The sequence below is a fragment of the Cherax quadricarinatus genome, chromosome 30 (assembly GCF_038502225.1).
Source record: "Cherax quadricarinatus isolate ZL_2023a chromosome 30, ASM3850222v1, whole genome shotgun sequence".
Lineage (NCBI taxonomy): Eukaryota > Metazoa > Arthropoda > Malacostraca > Decapoda > Parastacidae > Cherax > Cherax quadricarinatus.
Window position 1 is genome coordinate 22,340,135 of NC_091321.1, and position 23,064 is coordinate 22,363,198.

The following is a 23,064-nucleotide window of genomic DNA, read 5'->3' on the forward strand; positions in this document are numbered from 1 at the left end:
CCTGAAGAATAAATGTCAGTACCATGGCTGGAACTAACTAGTATTTACGTATAGTTATCCATTAACACTGTAACGGGACTGGAAAGATACACAATTTGCAGAGGGATTGATGAATGATACACTTGTGCAACACTTAGGTATCTTTATTGTGGAAAAGTTTCGCTAGTCATTGGCTTCAATGGTCCCATACAGATGAAGAGGAGTTTGAGGTAATCAGTCCCCCAGTTTGGAGATGTGTTCAGTCCATCAATCTTGATAACAGTACAGCATATGCGCGTACAAGGGGCATATATACTGGCAGTCTTCAAGAAGGAACTGGGTAGATAACTAGCGCAATCCAACGTACGAACTACAGCCTGACTTGCCGGGCTGTGGTTCGTATGTTGGATTGCGTGCGGCCACCAGTAACAGCTTGGTTGATCAGGCAATGGACCGGACTAAGGGGGCGTTGACCCCAGAACATCCTCCAGGTAGGTAGACCACACTACACAATGGGCATGTATTATCTGGATAATATAAAGATTACATAATTAGTTTATACTGTATGAAATGTATAAAGATATTAGCATTTATATTTTATTTTAAGGAGTAAATTCTTGTGGGTTATTTGATGCAAGGAGTGCGGAGGGTTGATCCTCTTGACTGTTGAGTGCAAGGAGTGCGGATGATTGATCCTCTTGACTGTTGAGTGCAAGGAGTGCGGAGGGTTGATCCTCTTAACACACGTACTGCTCTAGTAAAGCCACTCGTGAAATGGAAGTGGGAGGTGTAGTTTGTAGCATCCACCATTCATATCTTTGCTCTTCACCCTCTTCTCTAAACCCTTTTTTTTCCTGCAGCTGGAGCAACTTATCCTCCCTCCAGACTCCCACCACCTGGAGACCTGAGTGTTCTTGTGACCTCTACGCAGCAAACTTCCTGGACTGTGTTGCTTACACCTTCTCCTACAATGTGTGTGTGTGTGTGTGTGTGTGTGTGTGTGTGTAGGGGATTGTTAAATTGTACACAGAAAAAAGTTTTCTCACAGTAGTGTGGAAACCATTGAGAAAGTTAAAAGGTTTAATAGAAAGGAAACAAGCAGCAAAAATACTAAAATATACAGATAGGCTGAGTGGAAGAAACTACTTTAAAGATTAATTGTTTGTACAGAAAACAAATGTATATATTATCTCAGTAACACGTTTAAATTTTGGGAGTCTCGACTTGCAGAATACTGTATCACATACAAGGGTATAAACTATTCCACTCCAACAGAAATAATGAGTGAGCGAGGTGGCGATATGTGTCAGGGAAAACATAAACTGCTACATTAATAAAAAAAATTATGTAAATGGTAAATTGGTTGTAATTTACTTGTAAGGGAGATGGAAAAAAAATCTCCTGACAAGTGTTAGTTATATGATGATCCACTCAGTGAAGCTTTAGGATGAGATGACGTTTCAGTCCAGCTTGGACCATTATCACGAAAAGTCATCTAGCTTCATCTTCAATTTGTAGGCTGTGAAGACAATGAGTGTTTGAGAAAGTGCGTGAGCTTACTAACATTGATGATGACATCACGTAAGACTCATCAGTATCCTTATGCATTTTTGTTAGGTGGACGTATTTAGTATTTGTTTGTGACTTGAAACCACCTGGGGACAAGTAATGTAGGAGTGTGCGTGTCTTGTAAGCCTGGCATTCCAGGTCCGGTGTGATGTTCAAAACAGATGATCGTATTTGACGAGTTGTTTTTTGGAGCCACGTGTGTTCTCAGGGTGTCCTCGAATGTGACATTATGCCATGTTCATTTCTAACATTGTCAAACAAGGAAACCTGCTCAAAATAAAATATCCCATGTTTGATAGATATATAAATGCGACTTTTGGTATGCAATTTTTTTTCATGAACTAAATAACCTGAACTATCCACAATAACTGTTCTGATCACCGCATTTCTATTTTATTAAATGTATGTGCTTGTATGAATGGTTTGTTGATGAAATTAAGACACATGTGCAACATCTGGGGGTATCTTTATTGTAGACGTTTCGCCATCCAGTGGCTTTATCAATACAAATTCCACGACATAACTTGATAGTAGAACTATGTACAGAAGATGAGGTAATCAGTCCCTCAACCTAGGAGTAGGTGCGAAGAGCACCATAGTCGTGGAGTTTCTGAAGCAGAAGCCAAGGCGCCTGACGCTTATATACTAATGTCAGGTGGCAATGGGACGGGTAGCAGACGAGGGCATAGTCACTGGTAGGCGGGATTCCCCAGTGGAAGTAGGTCCTACCCAAAGAGATGGGTTAGTTGTAGTTGTCGTAGTCGTGAAGGTTATGTACATGTCCTCGGAATCAAGATTCCATGATGTTGCAGTGTCTGACAAGTTGTACAAGAATGGTATACAATACCCGTCCCATTTCCACCTGACATTAGTATATAAGCGTCAGGCGCCTTGCTTCTGCTTCAGAATCTCCACGACTAGCTCTTCGCACCTACTCCTAGGTTGAGGGACTGATTACCTCATCTTCTGTACATAGTTCTACTGTCTTCAAGTTATGTCCTGGAATTTGTATTGATAAAGCCACTGGATGGCGAAACGTCTACAATAAAGATACCCAGATGTTGCACATGTCTTAATTTCATCTTGTCGGTATTGTATACCATTCTTGTACGAATGGTTTGTTGTTACACTTACAAATTGAAGACGAAGCTAGATTTTTTCGACCTGTAACTAGTCAAGAACAGATTGAAACGTAGTCTAGTTTTATTTCAGTTTGTGAATTAGATGTGATTTTTCATGATATTTTTGGTTGTGGAACGGTAAGGGAAAGGAGGGGGTGGGGGAGGGTTGCTTAACGTTAGCGCGCATGTAGTGTGAATATATAATAGTTATATTTATAATTTTGATTTTTAAAGGGATGGATGGATAAGCCAGCGGAAGGCCTCGGTCAGATGACCAAAAAGCTCTACTGGTGGGTCATCATCTGATAAAGACCCGCGTCAGGAAACACTTGTCCTGTTTCCTGACCAATCTTACCTAACCTAATGTGAACAAGACTCAAGAAATCGTAATGACACGATTGCAAACAAACCATACCCCCGGCCGGGATTGAACCCGCGGTCATAGTCTCAAAACTCCAGCCCGTCGCGTTAGCCACTAGACTCTGACCGCGGGTTCAATCCCGGCCGGGGGTATGGCTAATGTGAACAATTTTATTATATAAAACACTAAATGACCTTTAGGTGACAAGGCTGTGCACATCTTCCTTCTGTACCTAGTATGCTTTTTTGGCGATTATTTAGTGGCGTGTAGGGTGTGCTGGTGATTGTACAGTGGAGTCTTATCTGGAGGTTGTTCTGGGGGCAACGCCCCCGCCTTCCGGTCCTCGACCAGACCTCCCAGTGGATCAGGGCCTGATCAACCAGACTATTACTGCTGGCCGGACGCAGTCCAATGCATGAAGCACAGCCCGGCTGATTTAGGTATCTGTCCAGTTCCCTCACGAAGACAACCAGGGGTCTGTTAGTAATATCCCTTATGTATGATGAGAGGCTGTTGAACAGTCTTGGGCCCCGGAGACTTATTGTGTTTTCTCATAGTGTACTCGTGACACTCCTGTTTTTCATTGGGGGTATGTTGCACCGCCTACCTAGTCTTTGCTTTTGTAGGGAGTGATTCCTGTATGCAGATTTGGGACTAGTTCCTCTAGGATTTCCCAGGTGTAGATTATGATGCATCTCGCCTGCGTTCCAGGTAGTACAGGTTAAGGGACTTCAAACATTCTCAGTGCTTTAAGTGCTTTACCGAATTAATGCGTGCAGTTAAGTTCTCTGTACATTCTCTAGATCTGCAACTTCACCTGCCTTGAATGGGGCTATCAGTGTACACCAGTATTCCAGCCTAGAGAGAACAAGTGACTTTAAAGAGGATCATCATTGGCATTGGATCCCTTGTTTTGAAAGTTCTCATCTTATCACTTTCCACGCAGATGATAGTGACACTGTTGTGATCCTTGAAGGTGATTGTGTGGTGGGGTGTTGGTAATTTTGTAGTGATGTGCTGGTGATTGTGTCGTGGTAAGGTGATAGTGGCCGTGATGGTGGTCACTAGCAAGCCTGGATACTACCCATCTGGTGGGTTCGTGTCTTGCTCTGGGGCAGTAGAGAAGAGTAGAGAAGGCAACCTTGACCCAAGCGTCACCCAGCTATCTATCTGATATACCACTGTTGTTGCTACTGTTGTGGCCTTGAGCTACAGGGACTACCAGAGCTTCCTTGTATTACTGCCATCCAAGGCACGGATCATACCCCCGGCCGGGATTGAACCCGCGGTCATAGAGTCTCAAAACTCCAGCCCGTCGCGCTAGCCACTAGACCAGCTAGCCACAATAAGATTCATCCAACTAGGTATATTTCTACACCATAGGAAAGTTAGCACAGGCACCTCTGTGACCACAAATGCAAGTTTTTACAGACGAATCTCCAGCTAGCGTGGCCGTGACGAACTCTAGCTCAAGTCCCTTCACTGCCGTCAACATGACTTAAGAAATCGTCACGGCCACGCTAGCTGGAGATTCGTCTGTAAAAACTTGCATTTGTGGTCACAGAGGTGCCTGTGCTAACTTTCCTATGGTGTAGAAATATACCTAGTTGGATGAATCTTATTGTGGCTAGCTGGTCTAGTGGCTAGCGCGACGGGCTGGAGTTTTGAGACTCTATGACCGCGGGTTCAATCCCGGCCGGGGGTATGGTTTATTTGCAATCGTGTCATTACGATTTCTTAAGTCAAGGCACGGATCTCGGGGATTGAGTGACAGGGTAGGGTAGCCTCTGCCTTAGTCTTTGTTACGGTGTCCCGTGGCCTGGTGGCAAAAGCTCTCACTTAACTGACTTAAGAAATCGTAATGACACGATTGCAAATAAACCATACCCCCGGCCGGGATTGAACCCGCGGTCATAGTCTCAAAACTCCAGCCCGTCGCGTTAGCCACTAGACCAGCTAGCCACAATAAGATTCATCCAACTAGGTATATTTCTACACCATAGGAAAGTTAGCACAGGCACCTCTGTGACCACAAATGCAAGTTTTTACAGACGAATCTCCAGCTAGCGTGGCCGTGACGAACTCTAGCTCAAGTCCCTTCACTGCCGTCAACATGACTTAAGAAATCGTAATGACACGATTGCAAATAACACGATTGCACTTAACACGGTGAGGGTCCGGGTTCGATTCCCGGGGAAGAGGTGGAAACATTGGACGTGTTTCCTTACACCGGTTGTCTATGTTCACCCATCAGTAAAATGGGTACCTGGGTGTTAGTCGACTGGTGTGGGTCGCAGCCTTGGACAAACTGACCTAATTTGCCCAAAATGCTCAGCATAACAAGCGGCTTCCTATATAGTAGTATGTTATTGATGTCAGCTAGGACTGTATACCTCGTACATGTAGTAAATAAAGATGTATTATATTTAGCAGGCTCTGTACACTTGAATTTGAACCAGTATCCAGTTTCCCATCTTAAATGGAGTAGGATTTTACCTTTCATCATTTTTTACATAGTGTGAATGGGACCTCCCTACATTGTCTAATTTTACTGTAAATTTATCACGATAACGGTAGATTTGAATTGTCCGTAAACAATTAAGATAGCTAAAAGGGAACCAGAGAAACCGGTTAGCCGAGGCGGAAAGTAAATCGACCTGCATTCTGGAAAGTGTGGTTATTGCATTTCATAGGATCATTTGAATTGTAATGTCCGTATTATTTAGGAAAGACGGCTATTCAGTGAATGATGGTAAATGTTTGTATGGGGGGGGGGGGGGAGATGCACTGCCTTAGCGTGAAACAGCCGACGTGGTAAAAGAAAAGAGGCTGAGAACTGGTAGTGAAAGCGAATTATTAATGTCAGTGTTTCGTGAAAAGCACTAATGTTTCTGTGTAAATTATACAACAGTAAACAAGGTACCTAAGAGAGGATAGGAATGACCCAGACGAAAACAAATCCCACTGCTTGGCTATCTTGGGTTATCCTGGGTTTATGCGAGAAAGTCTTCATATTCCATCACAAGATAAGTTTGTCGATGAATGGTTCAGAGAACCGACATGTTGATAAATTAGACACATGTGCAACTCTTGGGTATCTTTATTGAGGAAACGTTTCGCCACACAGTGGCTTCATCAGTCCATACATAGGAGAAACTTGAAGAACAGGAGGAGAATGAGGTAATCAGTCCCTCAACCATTCATCGACAAACCTGTCAGACACTGCAGCTTCTTGAGATCTTAATACTTAGGAATTCTTCGCTTGCCTAATTCTTGGGCACGACCCACTTCCACATTGAACAAATGTAACACCACCTATGACTGCTGCACCTCTCCTGCCATACGGTTTATAAGCTGCTTCTCCGCTCATATGCCGTATTCTACTCAAGATTGATGGACTGAACACATCGACTCAAGTTGAGGGACTGATTACCTCATTCTCCTCCTGTTCTTCAAGTTTCTCCTATGTATGGACTGATGAAGCCACTGTGTGGCGAAACGTTTCCTCAATAAAGATACCCAAGAGTTGCACATGTGTCTAATTTATCACAAGATAAGTTGCCTCTGTTCAAATTGGTGGACGGAGTAAATCAGTATGAATAGGGGTGTCCACGATAACATTAACATAGTATATTAAAACCTATTACATGTATCAAAAATACGTTTTTCAACTGACCTAGTAGCTTGACCTGCCTCGCATAGACCAGTAGGCCTGCTGCAGTGTTCCTTCTTTTTTATGTTATGTTCTTATTTTAAACGGCAAAATTAATAACGGCATGCACGAGCCGTGGGTGTGGCTGTGTAGGGGTGTGAGGATGAGTCAGGGTTAGCCAGAAAAGTGTTGACATAGTTGGAGCAGGATAAGAGCAAGGTGCTCAGGAAGTGCTGTCATTTCTCTTGAACTTGTTAAATATTATGCAGCTTTGAGTTACCTCTGGTTGAGGTCTTCCATATCTGTAGACATTTTATTTCTGTACCTTATACATGGGGGGGAGGAGGTAAGTGACGCAATTCTTATCATATGATGACCCGCTTATAACGACTGCTTAAAACTATTGTAAAAGCTGTGGCCATGCTTAGGAACATAAGGGGCACTGCAGCAGGACTATTGGCCCATGTTAGGCAGGTACAACTCTCGCCCACCTACACCTACTCGTATATTTGTCCAGTTTGTTTTTAAAGCAATCCAAAGTTCTTGTTTCAGTGACGCTACTTGGGAGTTTGTTCCATTCATCCATAACTCTTGCCAAACTAGTTCTTGCACCCTGTCCTTGAAAACACATTGTCACTTATGACAGATTTAGTGGTAAAGCACTTGGCGCCTTTCATTATAGACCTGAGGTTACTGAATGTGGATGTGCATCTCGACGCAATAAATATACATCACCCCCTCTCATGACTAAGAACATAAGAAAGAAGGAACACTGCAACAGGCCTACTGACCCATGCGGAGCAGGTCCATTCCCCCCCCCCCCCCCCGATTAGCCCAATGACCCCATCCCCTGGATTAGCCCAATGACCCACAACCTAATGAACATAAAATGGTATGAAATACCGACAGATTGTTAGGTAAGACACATATGCAACAGTTAGGTATCTTTATTTCGAAACGTTTCGCCTACACAGTAGGCTTCTTCAGTCGAGTACAGAAAGGTTGATAGAAGCAGAAGATACTGGTAAGCCAGCGGAAGGCCTCGGTCAGATGACCACAAGCTTCAGCTGCGGGTCATTGTAAGACTAAGACCCGCGTCAGGAAACACTTGTGCTGTTTCTTGACAAACCTTACCTAACCAAACTCTGTTGTGTTAGCGTGTCTTTTGAATGATCCAAGTCAGACCGAAACGTCGTCGTACGCTTCTCTCTCCCATGTGCGGGTTATTTGTGTATCTGTTCAGTAGATATGAGCTCTGGCAAATCAAATCACAGAACGGGTGTTTGCAGTCGTGCTATGCGATTTTGTGAGTCAATATTTGTGGCACCGGGGGGATTTTTAAAAGTTAGTTTTTTCCATAACTAACCCACAAACATTATTTGACCATGAAGTAAAAATTGCGTTTCAGCCCGTCTCGGATTATTATACAGTAGTTTTTAATTTGTGGATTGTAAAATGAAATAACAACCATATTGCGACTTGTATTAGTGGTTTTAACCTGTCTGACTTCTTAAAAACAACGTTTGCAGCCAAAATAAAATGTGAGAAATATTTGTAAGGAATCATACCTACCTAACAGGTTCCTCGGCGAATGTTCCTCTTCTGCGCCAATATTGTAAAACTTCGTTTTGTCCTTGTGTAAAAAGAGGGAATACAACTCTCTAGTTGTGTGGGAGGAGGGTGACAACTCTCAAGGTTCACCTGTTGGGTGGGAGAAGGGGAGCAGCGCTCAAGGCCTATCTGTTGGGTGAGATTAGGGTAATAGCTCTCAAGGCCCACCTCTTGGGTGGGAGTAGGGGAACAGCTGTCAAGGCCCACCTGTCGTGAGGAAGGAGGGGAACAGCTTTCAAGGCCTACCTGTTCTTTTTCTCAATTCAAACTTGTCTGTGGGGGTAAAAAAGCCAAGGTATTAATGTATATTATCCTCCAATCTCGCCCTCCCCCATCCCACTGTTGGTGGATGGTTAAGTGGATGGTGGTGGTAAGAGTATGTCGTGGCTAACTTGGGGAGTTGGATGATGGTTGGCGGAGGGAGTGAAAGACAGTTGGCTGGGAGATTAATTAGGACCAGATGTTCGGAGTGAGTGCTGTCAGTGGGCAGTCTAGGGTCAAGACTAGTAGTAGAGTCGGCTGCGAGAGACTGCACTCTCCTAAATGTGGTTGCAGGGGTCCAATCTCGGCTTCTGTAATGGGCTAATCATGGCGTTGAATTTACAGGCTAAGAGATATTTTCTTACATTAATTAACCCATTTCAAAGCACAACCTTATTGGAAGTATACTATCATCCCCCAGGATGCCACCCACCAACACGTTACAAGTAAAAGGTATACATACAGTATGGAAACTAAGTTTTTATGCTGCGTATGTGTGTGGTACTTACCCCAAGTAGCCTATTTACTACTTGATTCTGAAGGCAAAAGTGGTAAGGGAAACACTGGGAAGGATGTACAGGTAGGATGTACAGGTAGAGTCCGGAATGTGGAACTGAGCATGCAACGCCTAAGGCATAGTTAAGTCGGCATGGGAGTAGTAAAGTCATGGCTGTGGCATCCTCTTGACCTGATCTTACGTGATGTTTATAGACAAGTGACCACATGTCATGCTTGACTTTGTCTCGAGCCTTGATGTCAGTGAAGCGCTCTTTATCTAAGGAATTGAGCCTGTTTTCTTTTTTCCGATTACCTCGTCTTCTGTATATAGCTCTACTGTCTTCAAGTTATGTCCTGAAATTTGTATTGATAAAGCCACTGGATGGCAAAACGTCTGTGTTTGGCCCCACTGCTCATCCTCCAGACTTGCCAGAACGAATTGCAGGGGAGTTGAGCTTCATCAAAGTGAAGTTTTTGCCTCCTAATACCACTCCTCTCCTCCAGCCCATGGACCAGCAGGTCATTTCAAATTTCAAAAAACTGTACACCAAAGCAATGTTTCAAAAGTGCTTTGAAGTGACCTCAGACCCTGAATTGACCCTAAGAGAGTGTTGGAAAGATCACTTTAGTATCTTCAGTTGCATAAACCTTATAGGTAAGGCTTGGGAGGGAGTGACTTGCAGGACTTTGAACTCTGCTTGGCAGAAATTGTGGCCACAGTGTGTATAAGAGAGGGATTTTGAAGAGTTTGGGGTTAACCCTGAGGAGCCTATACCAGTTGTGGAATCTATTGTCATTGGGGAAGTCCATGGGGTTGGAGGTTGGTGGGGAGGATGTGGAAGAGTTGGAGGACGACGACGATGAAGAATTAACCACTGATGAGCTGCAAGAGCACTGCAACAGCAAGAGACCACAACTGAGGAAATTGCTTCAGAGGAGGGAAGAGAGAAATAGAGGAAGTTCCTTCTTCAACGATTAAAGACATTCATACAATATGGACAAAGGTGCAAGTCTTTATGGAAGAACATCACCCTGACACAGCTATTGCAAGCTGTGCTGGCAACTTTTACAATGACAATGTTGTGGCCCATTTTAGGAAAATCTTAAAGGAATGCCAGACACAGAGCTCTATGGACAGATTTTTGGCATGACAGAGGTTCAGTGACTGTCAAGTTGTTCCCAGTGGCATTAAAAAAAGAAGGGAAGTAACCCCGGAAAAGGACTTGGTAAAGTCCTTATAGAAGGGGATTTCCCTTTCAAACAATAATACACCTCCATCATCTCCCCTCCTCCCATCTCATCACTCATCAGTAAATCTTCAATAAAGGTAAGTGTCATTTATTCTTCATGTAGTATTTATTTTTCATGTATCATTGTTTTCTGTGTAGGAAATTGTATATTTCATGTGAGATTTTTTTTTTTTTTAATACTTTTGGGTGTCTGGAACAGATTAATTGGTTTTCCATTATTTCTCATGGGGAAAATTAATTCGGCTAACGGTAAAATCGGTTAAGGACAAGCTCTCTGGAACGGATTAAAATCATTACCCGAGGGTCCACTGTACAGGTATCTAATAAGACACGTGTTCAAGGTCCTATGATGGAGTCTATACAATACATTACGTACAGTATATGTATTGTTAGAAAGGTCTTGTGTAGACTATACAGGGCAATTTTGGTATCCATTTCCCAGAATGGATATAAATGTGCTACATAAGAAAAGGATGGCAGTTAATCCCTTGTGTTAGAAATACTTCCTACTTTGATAAGTTGAGAACTGATCATGCACTCTTGAAAGGCAAAGAATGAATGTGGGGGGATAAGATGGAAGTGCATAAGTTTTTTTTTTTTTTTTTTTCCAACAAACTGGCCGTATCCAACCAAGGCAGGGTGGCCCAAAAAGAAAAACGAAAGTTTCTCTTTTTAAATTTAGTAATTTATACAGGAGAAGGGGTTACTAGCCCCCTTGCTTCTGGCATTTTAGTCACCTCTTACAACACGCATAGCTTACGGAGGAAGAATTCTGTTCCACTTCCCCATGGAGATAAGAGGAAATAAACAAGAACAAGAACTAGTAAGAAAATAGAGGGGTGTGTGTGTATATATATGCTTGTACATGTATGTGTAGTGTGAGCTAAGTGTAAGTAGAAGTAGCAAGACGTACCTGAAACCTTGCATGTTCATGAGACAGAAAAATGGACATCATGTAAAACAATTACAGGCTTTTGTTTTACACTCACTTGGCAGGATGGTAGTACCTCTCTGGGTGGTTGCTGTCTACCAGCCTATTACCTATTGGATGGAAGTGCATAAGTGCCTTGTATAATATACGACAGTCCTTGAAGATGCATAGGCTCAGTGAAATTAGAAACATGCTCCAGATTCATACTACTGTATAAGCAAAAAGTAGATACACATTACAAAGGGGATGATGCTCTGTATGGTTTGTGGCAAAGTCTTTATAATAAATCTTTCACATCTAACCCAGAAGTTGCAGGTGGAAACTGGATGGTGATGCATTTTGACTGTAACCATTATTGCCAAGTGACAATGGTCCAAGATGAACCAAAATTTGTAGTTTCAATTTCCAAATTGAGAGTTAGATTTGAATTGTAATAACCACTGTATTTTGTATTATTCTCCATTTTTAATAATTATTCCTTTGTGTTTGCACAGGTTGTGGGTGACAAGGCAGGTGGTAGATGCGTGTGGTATGGACAGTGTGGCACTAACCCAGAGTCATTCACTCACGGAAAAGCCAACTGTCCCTACAATGGTCCTCCCAAGCCTTTGGATCCTGCATCCAAGACCATCCTGACCAGTGTGTGTCCAGAGCTGGTTGCTGATATATGTGAGTTAAACAGTGCATCAACCTGTCATTTTTGTTATACTCTATATCCATGTTAGTATCTCAGTAAGACAATTTTGCAACACTCATATTTTAGTAGGAAATATTTTGCTACTGGGAGCTTTATCAGTTCAGTGTTTCAGTGTTGCATTTTGTCGGTTTACATATACCGGGATCCTCTTAACTACTGTATATCCAGGTTTCTTTGTAAATGGTATCAACTAAAAATATGTATAGGTGTAATGTTACAAATATAAATTATTGAGAAAGAAAACTCCTTTGAAAATATTTGGGAAATCGGAATGAAACTTTGTTTCATTTTTGGTCACTTTTCAAGGCAAGGCTTTTCTGAGAAATATGTGAACTATACATTTTTTTTCTTTAACACATCGGTTGTCTCCCACCGAGGCAGGGTGACCCTAAAAGAAAGAAAATCTCCAAAAAGAAAATACAGTGGACCCCCGCATAACGATGGCATCGCATAGCGATTTTTCCGCATAACGATTACTTTTATCGCAAAATTTTTGCCCCGCATACCGATTAAAAACCCGCATACCGATTTTCGTCTGAGACGCGTCCAATGTGCCCTCAGCCAGCCTCACATGTGCCGCTCCGTCCCATTGTTTACCAGCCAGCCTCCGCGGTAACATCCAAGCATACACTCGGAATATTTCGTATTATTACAGTATTTTCGGTGCTGTTTCTGGAAAATAAGTGACCATGGGCCCCAAGAAAGCTTCTAGTGCCAACCCTACACCTCAAAGGGTAAGAATTACTATAGAGATGAAGAAAGAGATAATTGATAAGTATGAAAGTGGAGTGCGTATAGCCGACCTAGTCAAGCTGTACAAGAAACCCCAATCAACCATCGCTACTATTGTGGGCACCAGAAAGACAATCAAGGAAGCTGTTCTTGCCAAAGGTTCAACTGTGTTTTCGAAACAAAGATCGCAATTGATGGAAGATGTTGAGAGACTCTTATTGGTGTGGATAAATGAAAAACAGATAGCAGGAGATAGCGTCTCTCAAGCGATCATATGTGAAAAGGCTAGGAAGTTGCATGACGATTTAATTAAAAAAATGCCTGCAACTAGTGATGATGTGAGTGAATTTAAGGCCAGCAAAGGTTGGTTTGAGAGATTTAAGAAGCGTAGTGGCATCCATAGTGTGATAAGGCATGGTGAGGCTGCCAGTTCGGACCACAAAGCGGCTGAAAAATATGTGCAGGAATTCAAGGAGTACATAGAAACTGAAGGACTGAAACCTGAACAAGTGTTTAATTGTGATGAAACAGGCCTGTTCTGGAAGAAAATGCCAAGCAGGACCTACATTACTCAGGAGGAAAAGGCACTCCCAGGACATAAGCCTATGAAAGACAGGCTTACTTTGTTGATGTGTGCCAATGCTACTGGTGATTGCAAAGTGAAGCCTTTATTAGTGTATCACTCTGAAACTCCCAGAGCGTTCAGGCAAAAGAATGTCCTCAAGGATAATTTGTGTGTGCTGTGGAGGGCAAACAGTAAGGCATGGGTCACTAGGGAATTTTTCTATAACTGGTTACACCATGCATTTGCCCCCAATGTGAAAAATTACCTAACTGAAAAGAAATTAGAACTTAAGTGCCTCCTGGTGTTAGACAATGCCCCTGGTCATCCTACAGACGTGGCAGAGCGACTTTATGGGGACATGAGCTTCATTAAGGTGAAGTTTTTGCCTCCTAATACCACTCCTCTCCTGCAGCCCATGGACCAGCAGGTTATTTCCAACTTCAAGAAACTGTACACAAAAGCTCTGTTTGAAAGGTGCTTTGTAATGACCTCAGAAACTCAACTGACTCTAAGAGAGTTTTGGAGAGATCACTTTAATATCCTCAATTGTGTAAACCTTATAGGTAAGGCTTGGGAGGAAGTGACAAAGAGGACCTTGAACTCTGCTTGGAAGAAACTGTGGCCAGAATGTGTAGACAAAAGGGATTTTGAAGGGTTTGAGGCTAACCCTGAGAATCCTGTGCCAGTTGAGGAATCCATTGTGGCATTGGGAAAGTCCTTGGGGTTGGAGGTTAGTGGGGAGGATGTGGAAGAGTTGGTGGAGGAGGACAATGAAGAACTAACCACTGATGAGCTGCTAGATCAACTTCAACAGCAAGAGGCCACACCTGAGGAAATTGCTTCGGAGGAGGGGAGAGAGAAATTGAAGAAGTTGCCTACTTCAAAGATTAAGGAAATCTGTGCAAAGTGGCTTGAAGTGCAAACCTTCATGGATGAAAATCACCCTCACACAGCTATTGCAAGCCGTGCTGGTGATTATTACACTGACAATGTTGTGAAACACTTTAGGCAAGTCATAAAGGAACGAGAGGTACAGGCCACTATGGACAGATATCTTGTGCGAAAGAAGTCCAGTGACTCTGAAGCTGGCCCTAGTGGCATTAAAAGAAGAAGGGAAGTAACCCCAGAAAAGGACTTACTACCTCAAGTCCTAATGGAAGGGGATTCCCCTTCTAAACAGTAAGAAGATAATGCTCTCCCCTCCTCCCATCCCATCAATCATCACCAGATCTTCAATAAAAGTAAGTGTCATTTAATTGTGCATGCCTTTTTCAGTTTGTGTGTATTAAAATTAACATTTCATGTGGTAAAAAAAATTTTTTTTCATACTTTTGGGCGTCTTGCACGGATTAATTTTATTTCCATTATTTCTTATGGGGAAAATTCATTCGCATAACGATTATTTCGCATAACGATGAGCCCTCTTGCACGGATTAAAATCGTTAACCGGGGGTCCACTGTACAGTGGTACCTCGAATTTCAAACAGCTCCCAACTTGAACAATTATGTAAGTGTATTTTTGTAAGTGCTTTTGTAAGTGTATTTTTGGGGGTCTGAAATGGACTAAGCTAATTTACATTCCTTATTGTAACACATTTGTTTGGTAACGGCACTCGAACAGCCGTCTGGAAAGAATTATGGCCAAAATTCGAGGTACCACTACTTTCATCATCATTCAGCACTTTTACCTCACTCGTACATAATCACTGTCTTTGCAGAGGCACTCATATACGACAGTTTAGAAGTCTCTTCAAACTGCCAATATCCCAAACCCTTCCTTTAACCCTTTCAGGGTCCAAGGCCCAAATCTGGAGTCACGCACCAGTGTCCAAGAATTTTCAAAAAAAAAATTTGTTATTTTTTCTTATGAAATAGTAGAGAATCTTTCTGTGAAGGTAATAAAACAAAAAGTACGAAATTTGGTGGAAAATTGACGAAATTATGCTCTCGCGAATTTTGATGTGTCAGCGATATTTACGAATCGGCGATTTTGCCGACTTTGACTCCCATTTTAGGCCAATTACATTATTCCAATCAACCAAATTCTTAGCTATTTCACTAGTATTACTTCTATTCTATCGATTGAGCACAAGAAATCGCCAAGTCAACTGTTTCAACTACAAAATAAAGTGATCGGAAATTGTTAATTTGGACAATTTAACACAAAGTTCAAATTATTCCAATTTCAAAATAGGGTCCAGAATGAACAATGTAGGCATTCCTGGCACTAAACTAACATTTCCTCTGTTCATTAGTTATGTTTTGAGGCTTTACAAATAAATTCCATTTTGATTTTTTATTCACATAATGAATTTTTATTCACACCAAAAAATAGAAGATTTACTCTTATGCAATACTGTAATAATTGTATAAATATCATCACCATATTTGTGAATGTATATTAGACCCACCAGCTGACGTGTATTAGATGTGTGAGGTCGTTTGTTTACTCTTGAATATCGGCAAAAATTTAACATTTCCGCTACTTTGAGCTCAGTTTCAAGCCATTTCCAATGCTAAAACTAATCAAAATCATCTCTATTTCTGTAATATGTCTTCCATTCTATCAAATGAGACCAAGAAATCGCAAATACAACTATAAAAAACATACGAAAAAACACTGCAAAGTTGCTGTTTTAATCGAAAAATCATGATTTCATTTTTTTTCTCTCATTATACACAGTGTGCTGCAGGATCTGTTTTATGTGGTGCACACATACCACATAGATGTATTCTCTCATATCTAGGCCCAAATGTACCACTCACAGTTTATCAGAGTGAGCTGAGCTCATGGCGTAGATCTACGGTTTGGACCCTGAACGTAAAGCCGTAGATCTACGGGACGGACCCTGAAAGGGTTAAAGTGCAGGCATTGTACAACTTCTCATTTCCAGGACTCGAGTCTGGCTAACAAGTTTCCCTGAATCCCTTCACACAATATTACCCTGCTCACACTCCAACAGCTCGTCAGGTCCCAAAAACCATTCATCTCCAGTCAATCCTAACACACACACACACACATGCTTGCTGGAAATCCAAGCCCCTCGCCCACAAAACCTCCTTTACCCCCTCCCTCCAACCTTTTCGAGGACGACCCCTACCCTGCCTTCCTTCCTTCCCCTACAGATGTATATGCTCTCCAAGTCATTCTGCTGTGATCCATTCTCTCTAAATGACCACACCACCTCAACAACCCCTCTTCAACCCTCTGACTAATACTTTTAGTAACTCCACACCTCCTCCTAATTTCCACGCTCTGAATTTTCTGCATAATACGTATTTACACCACACATTGCCCTTAGACAAGACATCTCTACTGCCTCCAGCTGCCTTCTCGCTGCAGCATTTGCAACTCAAGCTTCACACCCATATAAGAGTGTTGGTACCATTATACAGTGGACCCCCGGCTTACGATATTATTTCATTCCAGAAGTATGTTCAGGTGCCATTACTGAACGAATTTGTTTCCATAAGGAATATTGTGAATTAGATTAGTCCATTTCAGACCCTCAAATATACACGTACAAACGCACTTACATAAATACACTTACATAATTGGTCGCATTGGGAGCTGATCGTAAAGCGGGGGTCTACTGTATTTTCGTACATTGCCTTCTTTGCCTCCATAGATAACGTGTTTTTTGTCTCCACAGATACCTCAGTGCACCACCCACCTTTTTTCCTTCATCAGTTCAGTGGTTAACCTCATCATTCACAAACCCATCTGCTGACAAGTCAACTCCTAAATATCTAAACACATCCACTTCTTCCATACTCCCCTCCTCCAAAGTGATATTCAATTTTTCTTTATCTAAATCATTTGATACCCTCATCACCTTACTCTTATCTATGTTCACTTACATATCTGTTTATTAATCGTTCATGGGATCATTGACCAGTCTCTGGCTCATCTACTGTACAATTCTACATTACTGAGAAATGCTTCATACCTGTTACAGTAATTTCAGGCAACCCAGCTTCCAACATCAGCACTTGCTGTGACTCTGTGCAATTGACTGCAATGGTTGGACAGATGAATATAGGTTTGGGCCTGCTGCAGCGCTGTCCTACTTGCGTGAGAAACTTTCGTCAGATCTACTGCTATATGACCTGCAGTCCTCACCAGAGCAACTTCATGTTCCCCAAGGAAATCAAGAATGCCACAGACACTCGTAAGTGAAGCTGATACTTCATGAAGATTTTTTAAGAGATAAATAATGGGATCCCATTATTTTGGAATGTTAATCATTAAATCATTATTGTAGTGACATGCTTTACAGCTGGAGTTCCATCCCCATAAACACAAGTTATATGTAAATCTTTCTTTCTTTCAACACACCGGCCGTATCCCACCGAGGCGGGGTGGCCCAAAAGGAAAAACGAAAGTTTCTCCTTTTACATTTAGTAATATATACAGGAGAAGAGGTTACTAGCCCCTTGCTCCCGGCATTTTAGTTGCCTCTTACAACACGCATGGCTTACGGAGGAAGAATTCTGTTCCACTTCCCCATGGAGATAAGAGGAAATAAACAAGAATAAGAACTAGAAAGAAAATAGAAGAAAACCCAGAGGGGTGTGTATATATGTGCTTGTACATGTATGTGTAGTGTGACCTAAGTGTAAGTAGAAGTAGCAAGACGTACCTGAAATCTTGCATGTTCATGAGACAGAAAAAAGGACACCAGCAATCCTACCATCATGTAAAACAATTACAGGCTTTCGTTTTACACTCACTTGGCAGGACGGTAGTACCTCCCTGGGCGGTTGCTGTCTACCAACCTACTACCTATATTATATGTAAATACATACATATATATTGTATATACTATTCAGTATGTACATAATTTAATATATAACTATGGATGTATGGAGTAAGAAACTTAACATTTCTGTGAAGTACAGTACAGTATAGGACATACTATTGTACATATTTTGCTTTCTTTGAGTAGACTGTCATATACTGAACAATGCTTTCTGCATAGTTTCTACAGTGATTAAAATGTACATATGGAATATCAATGCTATAGGATGAACTAGAAGGTGCAGAAATCTGGAAGGGTGGTTGTGGAAGGAGGGGTAGGGGTTGTCCTATGAAGGGTTGGAGGTAAGGTATAAAGGGGATGGTAAGTGGTAGAGGCTTGAGCATCCAGCATGTGTTTGTTAAATCTGAGTGAATGAAGGCATGCTTTCAAGGATTGATGTGCTGTTGGAGTGTGAGCAGGGTAACATTGTGAAGGGATTTAGGGAAACCAGTTACACTGTCTCTTAAGTCCTGGATGTGGGAAGTACAGTGCCTACACTCTGAAAGATGGGTGGGGATGTTTTAGTTCAAAGGGTTATTTGAATTGTGATGTCGGCACTCTTCTATCAAAACAGATATTGAATGAATAATGGTGAATGTTTCGCTTTTAGGATTGTCCAACCATGTTGAGAGAGACAAAGGGTTAAAAATTTTCAGTTATGTTAATGACTGGTAACAATTAATTGTTGGTATGCAATAATTATTCAATTTTAATTACCCCCTAATTTTTATGTAACATTAAATTAAAAAAAAATAGCTGGCTATTGCTGTTTGTGGGGGAATGTCCATAAAATTGATTAACTTTGGGTCTTGAATTAGGGCTCTTGCAGCTGCCATTATTTTATTTAAATATAATGTTTGGATTTCACTCTGTTTTGTTGTTGCTGTAAAATATTTCTATGGAACCAATTTTTCCCTGCATTAGTAGGTAAAAAATGTCAAGTGTGTGCTGATTTTTTTTTACTTGCAGAGAAACCAGTCATCACTGACCTTGAAGTGCATGTCACCAAAAAATTTGTAGATGGTGTGTTCTCCTCATGCAAAGATGTTGCTATGCCATCAACCAATGAAAAAGCAATGTCATTAATGTGTGGACATTGGGGACAATATTATTGCACAGGTCAACGTTGGTTTGAATATATGGGCTCTGTATCCAATGGATATGCACCATTTCAGATTGATTATGTGTATCAAGAAAGCTCTAATTCAACGTTTAAACCTTTCACCAAGAACATCATTCCCTGCAACTCAGCTGTATCTGTAAGTATCAAGTGATCCAAAAACCACAACATAACTCTCCTTTCGTTATATTGTAGCTTTTTTTTTTTTTTTCACTTGATGCTGTTGGTTGACTACATTACACTAATGGTGTGATACATGTCTGTTTTGTTAGTGATTATCCAGTAGATCAGTGGTGGGCAAACTATGGCCCGTGGGCTGCATGCGGCCTGCCAAAGGTTTTCATGCAGCCTGCCAAGATCAAGTCACATACAAACTGGTAAATGACTGCAGTCAGAGTCATCATTCTCGCTGACGTTTTTCTCTTACTGAGTTACTTTTTTTTTTTTTTTTTTGTTTTTTTCAAATAAATTTCTGAATGTTTCCCCTGCACTGAAAAGTTTGCCTACCCCTGCAGCTCAGTGGAATGCTGATGGTATTTTTAGCAAGATTTTCAAAATCTAAATTAATTATTTATGATTGTTTTATTTAAAATCTGAAACTATATAATGATGAAGGTTCTCTTATGTTTTGTCTTCTTCTAAAAAATAAATCACTGCAATTTAGCCTAAAAAATATAAGCTGGTTAAATGAATTTTCACTTAATTATTTACTGCACTTGGATCTTCTGAAACCATGGGTTTATTTCTTGCCTTTTCTTAATGCTTAGACATCATGCAGAGGGAGTACACAATGCAACCTTGCGTATGATAAGGGAAAGCAGGCTAGGAGTGTGGTACACCAACACAGATGGGTTATCCAATAAGAGTGACGAGCTGAAAGCATGAATAACTGAGGTAAATCTAGACATCATAGTAGTCACATGCTTGCCTAGCAGCTCTTGAGTGGGGCCTTCAGGAAATTCAACAGTTATTCAGAGAGTCTCAAGACTCCAGACTGTCACGTTAGCTAACACGATGGTCTGGAGTTTTGACTCTGATCGCGGGTTCTAACCCCACCCGTGGTATGGTTTATTCAGGATGCTTTATACAACATATGCCAGGCCCAACTTGGAGTATGCAAAACTGGTATGGAACCCACACCTGAGGAAGCATGTTAATTGAGAAACTGGAGGAAGTGCAGAAGTATGCAGCAAGACTAGGTCCAGAGCTAAATGATATAAACTGTAAGGAAAGGCCAAAAGAATCTAATGAACCTGGAGAACAAAAGATACGGAGATTCTGGGAGAAGTAATACACTTGTTGGATGTCTTGGTAGCATATAATATGGTGAGAAGTGATGAGCCCAGATGCCAGCCCTTGCCCAGTCTGTAGGTCTACGGGAACCGAGGGAGGAACACTGTGGCCTATGGCTCGTGTGAGGAACTTGTGATGTCACAGCTCGTCACTGAACCTATCTATAAAGTAATGGATATAACAGTATGATACACAGTACTACTGACACTCAGGGTACAGCATGAAGCTAGACAGTCACAGGGATGTCAGGAAGTATTTCTTCAGTCTCAGGGTGGTCAGTAGTTGGAATGACCTTGAAGTGGTAAAGGCAGACTCCATCCATAGTTTGAGGAGGAGGTACAATAGGGCTCACAATGCTAGGAAGGAGTGAATTTGGCAGGCAGCAAGCGAGAGGCAGGGCCAGGAGCCGAGACTCAACCCCTGCAACCACATATAGGGGAGTACACTATAGTTGTGAGCTGGGAAGTATGGTGCATATGCAAGCCAGGTGGGTGTATTAGATTCAGTTGGTCGTTGAATAAGATAATGAGTGCCTGCTTGATAATATTAGTTGAGTGGTTACAATAATTATCATTAAAAAAATCAGAAAAAAGCCCATGATTGTGATTATACTGTTTGATTTAAATAATTGGTGTATCATTTTGTTAACCACTTTCATGCACAGAATAACTCTCGAGCATGTAGCTGTTTGGATTGTGAGGCGTCGTGTCCTAAACCACCACCTCTCCCTCCACTGCCACAACCATTCATCATATTTGGAGTTGATGGACTGGAGTTGGTCATGGCACTCGTCTTCCTATTTATTGCATCAGTATTTGCCACAGTTTATGTGTGTCTTTCGTGCCGCTCTCAAAGCGTTGATAGTAAGTGGAAAAAATGTGGGTACTGGTTTCTGGCATATATTGAATATATATTTTATTTTAGACAAAATTTACAATTTTGGCTTATAAATCATTGCAGACAAGCAGTGTGTAAATCAGTTTTTGCCATAAATGTACAAAAATCAGCTTTGAACTTCAGAAAATTAGTGTTTTATATTTCAGTGATGAAATACTATCTATGTAGATTGTCTGTCTGACCCCTTCCTCCCACATGATCACACACTTGCAAAACATGCACACACGCACACCACACCCCACACATGCACACAGTTGCACATCTTTATTCTTTCTTTCAACACACCGGCCATATCCCACCAAGGCAGGGTGGCCCAAAAAGAAAAACGAAAGTTTCTATTAAATTTAGTAATTTATACGGGAAAAGGGGTTACTAGCCCCTTGCTCCCGGCATTTTAGTCGCCTCTTACAACACGCATGGTTTACGGAGGAAGAATTCTGTTCCACTTCCCCATGGAGAACAGTTGCACATGCAAGGCTGAAAATAGCAGAAAAGCAGAGGAAGCACTGAACATAGTGAACAATGGCTCAATTGAAAAATCATTAAAATAGTGTTACATTCAAAAGAGGGATGCTGAAACACATGGCTCTCCTGTATACAGTGGACCCTCGCCTAACGCTATTAATCCGTTCCTGAGAGCTCAACGTTAGGCGAAATTATCGTTAGCCGAATTAATTTTCCCCATAAGAAATAATGGATATCAAATTAATCCGTTCCTGACACCCCAAAGTATGAACAAAAAAAATTTTTACCACATGAAATATTAATTTTAATACACGCAAACGGAAGAAGACATGCACAGTTACATGACACTTACCTTTATTGAAGATCTGGTGATGATTGATGGGATGGGAGGAGGGGAGACTGTGGATGGTATTAATGTTTAGAAGGGGAATCCCCTTCCATTAGGACTTGAGGTGGCAAGTCCTTTTCTGGGGTTACTTCCCTTCTTTTAATGCCACTAGGACCAGCTTTGAGTCACTGGACCTCTGTCGCACAACATATCTGTCCATAGAGGCCTGTACCTCCCGTTCCTTTGACATTCCTAAAGTGTTTCACAACATTGTCAGTGTAATAGTCACCAGCACGGCTTGCAATAGCTGTGTGAGGGTGATTTTCACCAAAAAAGGTTTGCACTTTAAGCCACATTGCACACATTTCCTTAATCTTTGAAGTAGACAACTTCTTCAATTTCACTATCCCCTCCTCTGGAGCAGTTTCCTCAGGTCTGGCCTCTTGCTGTTGAAGATGATCCAGCAGCTCATCAGTGGTTAGTTCGTCATTGTCCTCCTCCACCAACTCTTCCACATCCTCCCCACAAACCTTCAACCCCAAGGACTTCCCCAATGCCACAGTGGATTCCTCAACTGGCATAGGATTCCCAGGGTTAGCCTCAAACCCTTCAAAATCCCTTTTGTCTACACATTCTGGCCACAGTTTCTTCCAAGCGGAGTTCAAGGTCCTCTTAGTCACTTCCTCCCAAGCCTTACCTATAATGTTTACACAATTGAGGATGCTAAAGTGATCTCTCCAAAACTCTCTTAGTCAATTGAGTTTCTGAGGCCACTACAAAGCACCTTTCAAACATAGCTTTTGTGTACAGTTTCTTGAAGTTGGAAATGACCTGCTGGTCCATGGGCTGCAGGAGAGGAGTGGTATTAGGAGGCAAAAACTTGACCTTAATGAAGCTCATTTCTGCAGAAAGTTGCTCTGCCACATCTGAAG

The 23,064-nt window shown here is 41.7% G+C and overlaps 1 protein-coding gene across 4 annotated transcripts in view; it reads left to right on the forward strand.

Annotated features, from left to right (window-relative positions):
* The window catches only part of Npc1a (Niemann-Pick type C-1a), a 133,376-nt gene that overhangs the window by 30,971 nt on the left and 79,341 nt on the right, over nucleotides 1–23,064 (forward strand). For all 4 annotated transcript variants that reach the window (XM_053782007.2, XM_053782005.2, XM_053782006.2 and 1 more), the window contains exons 2-5: nucleotides 11,728–11,902; nucleotides 17,187–17,399; nucleotides 18,999–19,288; nucleotides 21,107–21,305. In XM_053782007.2, coding sequence (XP_053637982.2) covers nucleotides 11,728–11,902; nucleotides 17,187–17,399; nucleotides 18,999–19,288; nucleotides 21,107–21,305 — 877 coding nt within the window. The remainder of the gene's footprint in view (nucleotides 1–11,727; nucleotides 11,903–17,186; nucleotides 17,400–18,998; nucleotides 19,289–21,106; nucleotides 21,306–23,064) is intronic.